Below are 10,668 nucleotides of genomic sequence, written 5' to 3'. Positions count from 1 at the left end.
GTCACTCAAGGAGACAGAGTAAAGAGGGATAAGGATAGAGGCTAGTACCTGCTCCAGCCCCACCATGGCACTAGGGCTCTCTCCATCTCAGGCTCCTGCCACCCTTTCCCTCCGTGGAGGATGAGGGTAACTCTGGGAGCTCTGTCTCCATCCTGTTTCCCTTGCAGATGGAGTACCTAGCAAAGTGAGCTCTGAGCTGGGTCCCCAGTAATGTCCACAGTCTCCCACAGGGAAGACTGGTCACTGTAGTCTATTATCTCATTGAATCCCCTCAAGGTCTGTTTTAACATTCTCTTTTGTAGACAAAAAAAGGCTCAGAGAGGTGACAAAACTTACTTGCAGTTTCACAGGTCACCTGGGTCTCTGCCTAAGTTGGGACTTTTCCCATGCGTGGGCTGGCTCCCTCCCTCCTCTCCCAGCCCCCACACCCCCAGGAGGCTCTGCTGATTGCCCCATCCAGGCATCCAGGGTCAGGGACCAGGTGGATGCTGCCCAGTTTCAATCCATCCTGCAGAAAAAACAAAACAAAAACCACTACCATTAACACCAGGTACAGAAGCTGAGCTTTTAATGCCCCAATTTGCCTTAGTCTCTAGGCAGGGTTGGGGAGAGATAGAGCTTCCAGCTTTGGTTATGTGAAGAAGGAGAGGTCAGTGCCTGAGGCAGCTCAATTCTGATGCCCCAGCCTTAGAGCAAGGGCTCTCCAGAATAGGGAATGGGCTGGAGCTGCCAAAGATGGGCTCCTCAGCAAGGGAGCTGGAATCTGGGACCTGTCAACGTCCCCAGCGAAGGTGGCCCAAACAAATTGCCCACTCTTTGTTTCTAAGCTCTTCAAGACAAGGGTGACATTGGAGACTCCGCTCTTTATTAAATGTGGGCAGGTGAGCCTGGCTTCTAGAGGCTCTATCTTGGCCCAGATATGCCGTGGCCTGAGGGCTGGGTAGCAGAGCACGTGGTTTCCAGAGCTGAGAGAAAGGCCCGTCTCTTCACAGGCTGCACAGGGGAGGGGAGGCCCTGGGGCTGGTGCTCCAGGCCAGAGGTTAGACTCGGGACCTTGGTCCCAGACTCCAGTCCAATGTTGTTTCCTCAGGTCTGATGACGGCATTCTACATTCACTCAACTGTCCCTACCTCCAGCCCAACCCCCAAATGTGGTCTGGCCTTGACACCCAGCTAATTTTTTTAAAAAAAAAAAACCTGCTGAGGCTGGATACAGTCTCAAAATGGTCACTATGAAGAGGAAATTATAATAGCAATTAATTAATTACATTAATTGATGTTATTCATAACGTTAACTACAATCTGTACAGCTTCTTTACAAAGTGCTTTAATACACACACACACACCATTTGATCTGCACAGCAGCCATGAATGGCAGGACCAGGGACTCGGGATTCCCATTTCACAGGGAAAGAAGGTGAGGCCCAGGGAGGAAAACAACTGCTCGAGGTCGTCAGCCACAGAGCTGCTGCTGCTGAGGTGGTTTCCAGAGGATATACATACTCTCCTTCCATCTCTGCATTCACTCCCCCATTCATGCCTTCCTCCCTCCATCTAGCGTTTATTTAGCACCTACTATGTGCCCCACTCTGTGCTAGGTACTTATCCCTAAGCTGGGACACGTGTCCAGGCGGCAAGAGTTCTTCTGGTCCTGAGAGATGCGTTGTGGGGAGGAGGGGTGAGGTCCCACTGGCCCCTGGGAACTCAGGACCCCAGATCAAGCCGTCCTCGTGATGAGTGGAGAGCCTCGTTAATTTTTTTAAAACTCATGGAGCCTGTGAGACCTGGTCTGACAGGCACAGATCCTGGTGGGGCCGCTGTTGCTGTAGCTGGGGGTGGGTGGTGGGGGACGGGGGACTCCTACGGTCGGCAGCAGAGTCCTTGGCAGGGCTTAGGCTGGTGCCACCTGGCTGGTCTCCGTCTTGGAGACAGTGGTGGATGCTTCGTCATCACCCAGGGGGTTCTTGCCACAGCAGAGGGTGGTGAGCATGCAGTTCCGGAACTGGAAGGCAAGGGGCATGAGTCAGAGCCAGGGTCCACTCAGCGTGTGTGTGGCAAGATTTGCCTATAGACCCTTCCCGCTCTGCCCCTCACAGCCTTCACTCCGGGTCAGACCTGGCTCTCTGGAGGGAACGTACTAAACATATGTGTCCCCACTCAGAGATGCCAGGGACTAAACGCAAGGGGGCTTTGTCACTAATGACATTCCGTGACGCCCTCTGTGTGCCAAGGGTCATCTGTAAATTATCTCATTTAACTCAAGAGTTTGGAATTTTGCCCCTTCTATGGATGAAAAACCCGAAGCCCAGAGAATGGGAGTGGTGCATTGCCCAAGGTCACACAGCTAGAAAATAGCAGATGGATCCAGTATGCCTGACTGGAGAGCATGTTTTCCCCACTGGATTCTGCAGAGAAACACTGGTCTATGTTAAAGGACTGCTTTATCCTTTTATCCCTCAGAATAAGACTTTTTAGCTTTTTTTTTTTTTTTTTTCCTCCTTGATGAAGACTGGTACAACCCATTCTCTGGCTTGGGATTTTGACTTTTAAAGCGGGCCTCCAGAACCATCTGACGTGAGCCGGCCCCAGAATCACCCGGAGGACCGGTTCGAAATGCAGGTCTGGGCAGAGCCCAGGAATCTGCATTCCTCCCAGGCGCTTCTGACGCCCTGAGGGAGACCAACCCCGCAGTCCAGCTTTGCAGAGGGGAAGACCGAGACCCAGACAAGGGGACATGGACCCTCCTGCCCCGCCACCTGGCACCTGCTTGTTCATCATGATGTAGATGACCGGGTTGTAGATGGAGGATGACTTGGCAAAGAATGCTGGGATGGTCATGAAGATGGGGCCAAAGTTCGAGCCCTGGTGGGTGAAGATGTAGAGCGCCACGCTGGCGTAGGGCACCCAACAGACCAGGAATGCGACGACCATGATGATGACCATGCGGGTGACTTCCTTCTCGGCCTTCTGGGTGGTGGCGGACTCCTGCTGCTGGGCGGCGGCCTGCGGGGACACGGGGCCTGGTGTGCAGGCTGCCGCCGCTCCGGGCCCGGAGCCTGGCTCCACCCACCCGGCGCCCAGCACGGGACCGTACCTCCTTCACGGTGAACACCAGCTGTCCGTAGCAGAAGAAGATGACCACCATGGGGATGGTGAAGTGGACCACGAACATGTAGATGACGAAGGACTCGTTGTTGACCTCCGGTGTGAGCGTGTAGTAGTCAATCCCGCACGAGCACTGCATGCCCTCTGGGATGTACCTGGCGGCCGGCGGAGAGCGGGACGGGAGGGGGCATGATGGGGACCCACATATGAGGAGCTTGGGAGCAGGTGCCAGCTGACCCGAGTGACCTGCCGTGTGTGGCTGGCCTTGCTCTGGGCCTCACTTTCCCTCTCTGTAAAGTGGAGATAATAAAACGTCTGCTTGGCTGCGAGGCTTTGAGAAGCAAATCAACTGAGAGAAGGGACTCAAATGCGCCATGTTTGTTTCACTATTGGTTTGGTGGCTGTGTTATTGGAACACGACCCAGTCTCCTGCCCGTCTCTCCCCTGGCTTGTGCATACCACCGGCCTGTGCAGGGCTTCTCCCCGGACCTGCTGCCCGATCGTGGCCAGAGCCAGGCCTCGGGCTGTGCAAGGCAGAGGCTGGTGGGGAGGAGGGAAACACTCCTCACCTCTGCATCTGAGAGAGTTTGCACAGCCCGGGGTCTTCCCGAATGACAGTACGGGAGTATCTGCCAGCCCAAAGGTGGGCACACAGGGTAACTCAGAGATACTTGCACAAAAGAGGAGAGGGGGAATGAGAGGCGTCTGGGGCATGTGGTTGGATTTTCATTTATTTTTTCAATGATTCTAAAGGATGGTGATATTGCACCGACCTCAGAAAACATGGTGTGTCTGTGCTCACAAGGATGTAACTGAACCAGACTGGACCAGGCAGAGAAAGAGGCTGGAGCGGGGGTGGGCTCGAATTCAGCAATAGGCAGAAAATGACTTCAGATTAGGGGTCCTGATTGGACCGGGAGCCCTGCAGGGAGCTTTTACAGAGACCGAGGAGGGAAGGGAGGAGAGGGGGTTCCCTGGAAGCAGGGGAACAGTCAAGTTTCCCAAACTGCCTCCCCTTTTCCACGTCTCTCATCTCAGCCCCATTCGGAGACAACGACCCGCAGAAGGCACAGGACCCAGGTCCCCGGGGCCACAGAGTCACCACCTGCCCTAGGAAGGCTCAGCCTCCCCAGGTGCTGAGGCCCAAGGTCAAAGGAAGCCGCCCGCAGGGCACTGGACCAAAGAGGATTGGGATCTGCCCCTGGCTTAGGTGAGGATTAGGGGCACAGCCAAGGTGAAGGGTTGGACTTTTTGGATTCTCCTTAAGATGGGGACTCAGGAGGTGGGACCAGCCCCATGGCAACATGAAGGTCTGATCCTGTTTTCCTCTGCCCTAAACCCCAATCCCAGAAAAGTTACCAGCTCAGTGCCTAGAACCAGACAGCCCCAGGGGTAAGTGTGTCTTGGGGGCCCTAAGAAGACCCCTGGAGACCCGTCCCTCCTGCCCGGTGCCATTACCTGGACCAGCCGGCTAGCGGGGGTGCGGCGCAGGCCAGTGCCATGACCCACGTGAAGGCGAGGCCCATGATGGCGTGGTTCTCCCCAAACCGGAAGTTGCTCATGGGCTTGCATACCACCACGTACCGCTCGATGGCCAGGACTACCAAGGACCACAGGGCAACTTCACCTGCAAGGCAGTCAGCCGTCGGTCAGCCTGCCGGACTCCACTCTCTGAGGAGGAAGCTAGGGAGGCAACCGGGTGTAGGCCTCGTGTGAGGCCTCAGGGTGGAGCGGGGTCAGGCATCGAGAACTGGGAGGGGTGCAGGGCAGAGGGAGTGGAGTAACTCTTAGTTTAGTTCAGTTAGAGCTCTGGGCTCAGGAAGGACACAGAAATCAGATCAGGGATCGGGGTGGACTGGAAGCCCTGCAGGGAGTTTTCACAGGAGGAGGTGTCCTTCATGGGGCAACAGCCGAGTCCCTGTCTAGAGGCGTCACAGAGGCAGGGGAACCTTCCTCCCTCCAGAGCGGGGCCCCTCCCCTCTGGGAAAACAAATAACCGGGGCATGTACGACCCTCTCTCAGGAGCCAGGAAGATGAATGGCATTTGGCTCAGAGGACTAAGGAGGAAATAATGATGGAGCTCAGACATCATGCTGCACACCACCACAGACATTCAGGAAGGAGGGTCCTAGAATTCATCAAGAAGACTGGGCCATTTCTGAGAGTGAAAGGGGACGCTATCGTTGTAAAGTGGGACTGGCCCTGCAGAGAAGTGTCTGCCTGCCTTGCCCCTGCCTTCTGGCCTGAGACCAAATGATCTGTGGTCACTGAAGTTGACACCCAGGGATAGCCAGAGATTCAGGGGAACAGGGCTGAGGCAGCAACCTGGACACAACAGGGCGAGAGAAGACAGGCAGCAGAGCATCCTTGTGGTTGGTGTTATGTCCCAGGGGCAGGGGCAGGGCGGGGAACATTCCTGAATCTGAGCCAGGAGACCTAGGATCTCTGGTCATTGCCCTGCATATCCTTAAACGAGTCTTCCCCTCTCCATGCCTCAGTTTTCTCATCTGCTAAGTGGGATCTATTGTCTTTGCAGCACTCCTGTCAGTTTTCCAATCAAAGAAACTTTTAAAAGCATCTTCCAAAGCTACAGACCACACCTCAGGCCTCAGGTCTCAGGCCTCCTATGGGAGGGTTTTCGGAAGCAGATGAGCTCCTCAACACAGAAAGCATTCATGCCTGGCAGAGGCTGGAGGTGGGCTGGGGAGGGACTCAGCCCATGGCTCAGCGCAGGTCAAGTCCAATGGCTGGAGGACGGAGAGTCTGCATCCCACCCTGAGCTGGGAGCCTCTGGGCACAGGGACCCACCTTGTCCATCTCTCTCCCCAATGCCTGGCATGGGTCTGACCCAGCGCGTCTGCTCTGAGGGGAACTGAACGTGCTTGCGGGGCCCACAGAAGTGGGCTTGGAGCACAGCTTTGCCCCTGCTGCCGAGACGTGACCCCTGCAAGGCCCTTGAGTTCTCATGCTGTTTCCTCGCTCAAAAGCAAGACAAAGGCACCACTCAAGTGAGATTAAACAGCGCTCAATGCTTGCCCTTCCCGTTTGGCAGCCTAGCTCATCATCACCGAGTATTTGAACGTTAGATGACGCCAATGATTGCAGAGGGCAGAAGGCCTCTGAGCCCCCATCTCTAAGCCTGGACCTGTCCCCAGACACCTCCATGCCCCTGGCTCCTGCACCCCTGCCGTCCGCACCACAACGCGTACCGCCCAGCGTGGCGAAGAAGCCCTCCAGGTTGCATCCCGTGGCCCCGAAGACAAAGTATCCATGCATGGAGGTGTAGAGGGTGGTGGTGAAGCCGCCGAAGACCATGAAGAGGTTGGCCACGGCCAGGTTGAGCAGGATGTAGTTGAGAGGCGTGCGCAACTTCTTGTGCTGGACGGTGACGTAGAGCGTGAGGAAGTTGATGGGGAAGCCCAGCACGATCAGCAGGAACATGTAGGCGGCCAGCACGGAGAACTGCCAGGGCTCGGCCAGGTAGTACTGCGGGTACTCGAAGGGGCTGCGCACCACGCCCGTCTTGTTGGAGAAGGGCACGTAGAAGTTGGGGCCCTCTGTGCCGTTCATGGCGGAGGTCCCGGCGGCCGCCCCGGGGGCAGCTCTGACCCAGGAACGCTGCTGGGGCCTGAGCTTGGCCACACAGGGCTCCGGCTGGACAACTCCGGGGCCTGACCCCCCCCAGGCCCTTATAAAGTGACCTCCCCTCCCTAAGCTCCTGGCTGAATCAGCACCTGGGAGATTGAGGGCGTTATTAATCATACTAATCCCGGAGTAGGTGCTCACTTACTATTTGTGGAAGGGCAACCGGGGGCCTAATTGGCTTCCCAAGAGGGGCCAAGGTGACTCCAGGTGGAAGCCCAAGGTTGGGAAGGGGAGGTGCTGGGGACCCCGGGGAAGCACAGGATGCCTGCACCCACTCTTCTGCCCCTAGGAATCTCTCCCCATCTCAGCCTGATGGCCTCGGCCTGGCATGGGACCTCAGACTTCCAGCCCATTCCTCTCTGGCTTGGTGTGAGCTGGCTTGGTCTTCCACCACCTGGATCGTGCGCTCCCAGTGGGCAGAGGCTCTGGTTACTCTCCCGGTCTCTCATCCCCTCACTCAGCCCCTGGCCCATCCAGGTGCTGGACACACACCAGCCCATCTTCCAGATTTTGAGCTTCGTGAGGGCAGAGGTCACATCCTGCCAGATGCGCAGCCTGACATAGCCCAGGAGCTCAACTGAATGGGAATTCACTCACTCACTTATTTGTGTGCAGGTCACGGAGGAGGACCCCAGCCCAGAGAGGGGAGGTGCCTGCTTGGCAGAGGCGCCCAGGGAGGTGATGTTTGGGTCTTTGAGGGAGGGGAGCACTTTGCCAAGTTGGGAAGATAGCACACACTTAAGACAAAGGCTAGGCAGAGGCCTGAGGCACATCTGGGCTGTGGCTGCCTGTGGGTTGGGGCCCCGCTGAGGGCAGTGGGAAGTGGCTTGGGCAGATCTCAGGGACAGAAAGGTGACACGAATGCCTCCATAGAAGGATCGGAGGGAGCCAAGATGGAGAAGGGGACAGGAAAGGGGTTGAAGCAGGGAGGGACAAAGGCTCTCAGGGATGCTGAAGCAATGCCTTGCATCCAGCAGGCAGACCGTGTACCAAGCCCTGCGCTGGGCACCAGATCATTGCCGTGAGCAGGGCAGGTGCAGTCCTGGCCTCTTGGGGACTCCAGTGTGAAGGGGAGGCAGGCCCCGGAAACAGGACTGGCTGGGCACTGTGGCACACGGGCATGTCCGGGGATTCTGGTCAGCCTGGGCTAGCACAGTGGGCTTCGGGTACCATAGAGCCCCTCGAGGGTGGGTCCCAGAGTAGCAGGATGAATTTTGGGGCCAAATGGAGGCCTCACCTGTGACAGGAATGCAATGACACCTCCTAGGAATAAAGGGGGCAGCTGGGAGTGCTGGCATGCAGGGTGCTTGTCCAGCCGCAAATGTACATCGACCAAGTTGCTTTGTTCTGGGAGACACAGTGGACAAGGAGGACCAAGCCCCTGTCTGCAGGAAGCATTTCATTACAAACAAGTAATGAAGCAAAACATATACAGGAAAAGTTCATATCATGATGCATCCCCAAGACACTGTTATCTAGAGCAGCCCCGGGAAAGTCTTGGGGAAGGTGAGGTTTGAGCTGAGAACTCAGCGATGGAAAGAGCCAGTGCCAAGATCTGGGGCCGGGGATGTTTAGGCAGAGGAAACAGCAAGCGCAAAGGCCCTGTGACCGGAATTTCAAGGCCAGCGGGGAAGTGTCCCTGTCTCTGAGACTTCTATCCCTTGAGCTTTCTGTCATCCAATGTCTCTTTCTACCTGGGCATCCTAGACCTGTCTGCTAAAAAAAAAAAAAAGTGCCCCCTTCCCTCAAGCCCACCTGGGGCTCCAGGCCCCTGTCTCTCCGGGCAGTGTCAGGACCCGCACCGAAGGGCTGATGAAATGTGTGTTGGTGGGATGAACAGAGGGTGGCATGGCAGGGTGGGTGGGGTGTGACCTCTTGCAGTTTAAGGCGCTTGGCTCAGTGATTAGGCCCAACGCTAATGAGGTCAAGGTGGAGGGTTTGATTCTGACACAGCCTGGCCCCTGGTAGGAGGAGCCCTGGATTCCCTGAGTCAACACCAGCCCCCACACGGCCCCACCCTGGCTGGGCTGAGCCCTCGACCTCAGCACCTTCCTATGCTTATGACAGCCTGGAAGCTTCTAACTCGTGTTCTGTTCATGTGCTTTTGGTCCATCTCCCAGGCTGTCACGTGGGCGGGGTCTGTCTCCTCACCACGGGGACCTCAGAGCCCGGACTGGTGCCCAGCATGTGGCAGGAGCAGAATCATTTTCCTGGAACTGGTACAAGCTGGGGTTCCTGTCTGTGTTGTTCCCTGATGTGTCCCCAGGGTCTGGCACAGAGTAGGTGCTCAACAACCATTGGTGGGAAGAGTGAACGCATTCAGTGACCGCAGGAAGTACTTGCCCTCGCTAAGTCTCAGTTCCTCCTCTGTGAGAGGTTAACAATTCCGCCCTCACAGGGTGAGGTAAAGGGGCATGGGTTAGGGTCTAGCTGGAGGGCACAGATAGCTCCTGAGCCTCTGCATGGAGGTGCTGCTTGCCCAGCAGCAGCTTCCTCCTCCTTCCTGCTTCCCCTCACTGGCTGAGTCACGCCCGACTGTGTCACCAGGCTGGGCGAGGCCTTAGACTGAGGGGAGAATGTCAAGGGGGAAGAAGGAAAGGGACAAATGGACTCTCCTCCCCTTCCTTCCTCTTTTCCTCCCATCTCCTCCTCCTTCTTCCTCTCTTCCTCCCCCTCTCTCTTTTCCTCCTAACCCAACATTTGCCAAACACCTCCGGACACCAGGGCTGGGTGCTCGGGACACTGATATGAGCCCCACATGGTCCCTGCCCTCAGGGAGCTCCTGGTCTCAGGCAGCAGCAAACGAGGCAAATAACCATGAGAGGTGGGAATTTGTTCTCGGCCTCAAGTGGGGGCTCAGAGTAGCAAGATGTGGACCAAGAGGGAGCCCGAGAGACCCCCCAACCTAGACAGCCAAGGCCAAGGGAGGTATGGGCCGGCTGTTGTGAAGATGCTGAGGCCCCAGGAAGCGTGGCAGGGGAAGGGAGGACTAGCGGTTGGGTGCTAGCTGGCTGGCAGCAGGGGGCACTAACTGCAAGCAGGGGAGGCGTGTCATCAGGTTCCCATTTTAGGAAGATGCTCCGGAGTCTGGGTGGAGGAATATCAGGAAGTGCTAGGATAACAGCCTGGCCCACAGTGAGCCCCTCACCCAGTGGTAGCTCCTGCTTGTTCCAAGGGCAGGGCTGGCACAAGGAGGAGGTCACCTGGTATTTGCAGTTGGCAGCAACCTTGGAGAAGGGGCTCTGTCCACCTATTTGAGAGTCACAAGAGGCTCCTGGCCTTGGTAGCATTGCTGGGGATAGATGGAGAAACCCAGGTGGTTGAGGCAGGGCTAGAGCCAGGCCCACTTAAAGTCTGGCCTGGGGCTCTTTCTGGGCCACCCATTGCCCCCTTTCCCACTTTCTCCTTTCAAGAATATGGGGCCTCAGCTGGTTTGGCTCAGTAGAGAGAACATCAGCCTACGGACTAAAGGGTTCCAGGTTCGATTCAGGTCGAGGGCACATGCCTGGGTTGCAAGCTTGATCCCCAGTGGGGGACATACAGGCGGCAGCCAATCAATGATTCTCTCTCATCATTGATGTTTCTTTTTCCCTCTCCCGTCCTCTCTGAAATCAATAAAGATTAAAAAAAAAAAAGAAAAAGAAAAAGAATATGGGAACAATGTTGAGGACTGGAGACAAGCAGTCCAGACAATGTCATAAGCTCGACCTCTTCCAAGCTGTGCAGCCTCTGGCAGACACTCCTCCCCCTCCAGGCCTCAGGCTCCTCTTAATGAAACGGGCACCTCAGGAACCCTCAAGGCCTCTCTCATCCTAGTATGTGAGGGGTTGTCAGGGTCAACGATGGAGACTGAGGCCTGAACCTCAGTGTCAGAGCTGGAGGGGGCGCTTTTGTACACATCAGGAAACTGAGCCTTGGA

General features: G+C 56.4%; 1 protein-coding gene across 1 annotated transcript; it reads right to left on the bottom strand.

Moving 5' to 3' along the window:
• Positions 1-580: 580 nt before the first annotated feature.
• Positions 581-8,469, bottom strand: RHO (rhodopsin). Its single transcript, XM_084902628.1, has 5 exons — positions 6,314-8,469; positions 4,563-4,731; positions 3,094-3,259; positions 2,763-3,002; positions 581-2,001 (listed from the first exon to the last, which is right to left on the bottom strand). The coding sequence occupies exons 1-5, from the start codon at positions 6,864-6,866 to the stop codon at positions 1,891-1,893; spliced, it is 1,239 nt and encodes a 412-aa protein (XP_084758754.1). The 5' UTR covers positions 6,867-8,469; the 3' UTR covers positions 581-1,890.
• Between the last annotated feature and the right edge of the window lie 2,199 nt (positions 8,470-10,668).

This window comes from Pipistrellus hanaki (genome assembly GCF_964339955.1).
Source record: "Pipistrellus hanaki genome assembly, chromosome: 13".
In the NCBI taxonomy this organism is placed as follows: Eukaryota; Metazoa; Chordata; class Mammalia; order Chiroptera; family Vespertilionidae; genus Pipistrellus; species Pipistrellus hanaki.
The sequence above is the reverse complement of the archived record's forward strand: the minus strand, read 5'-3'. Positions and strand labels throughout refer to the sequence as shown.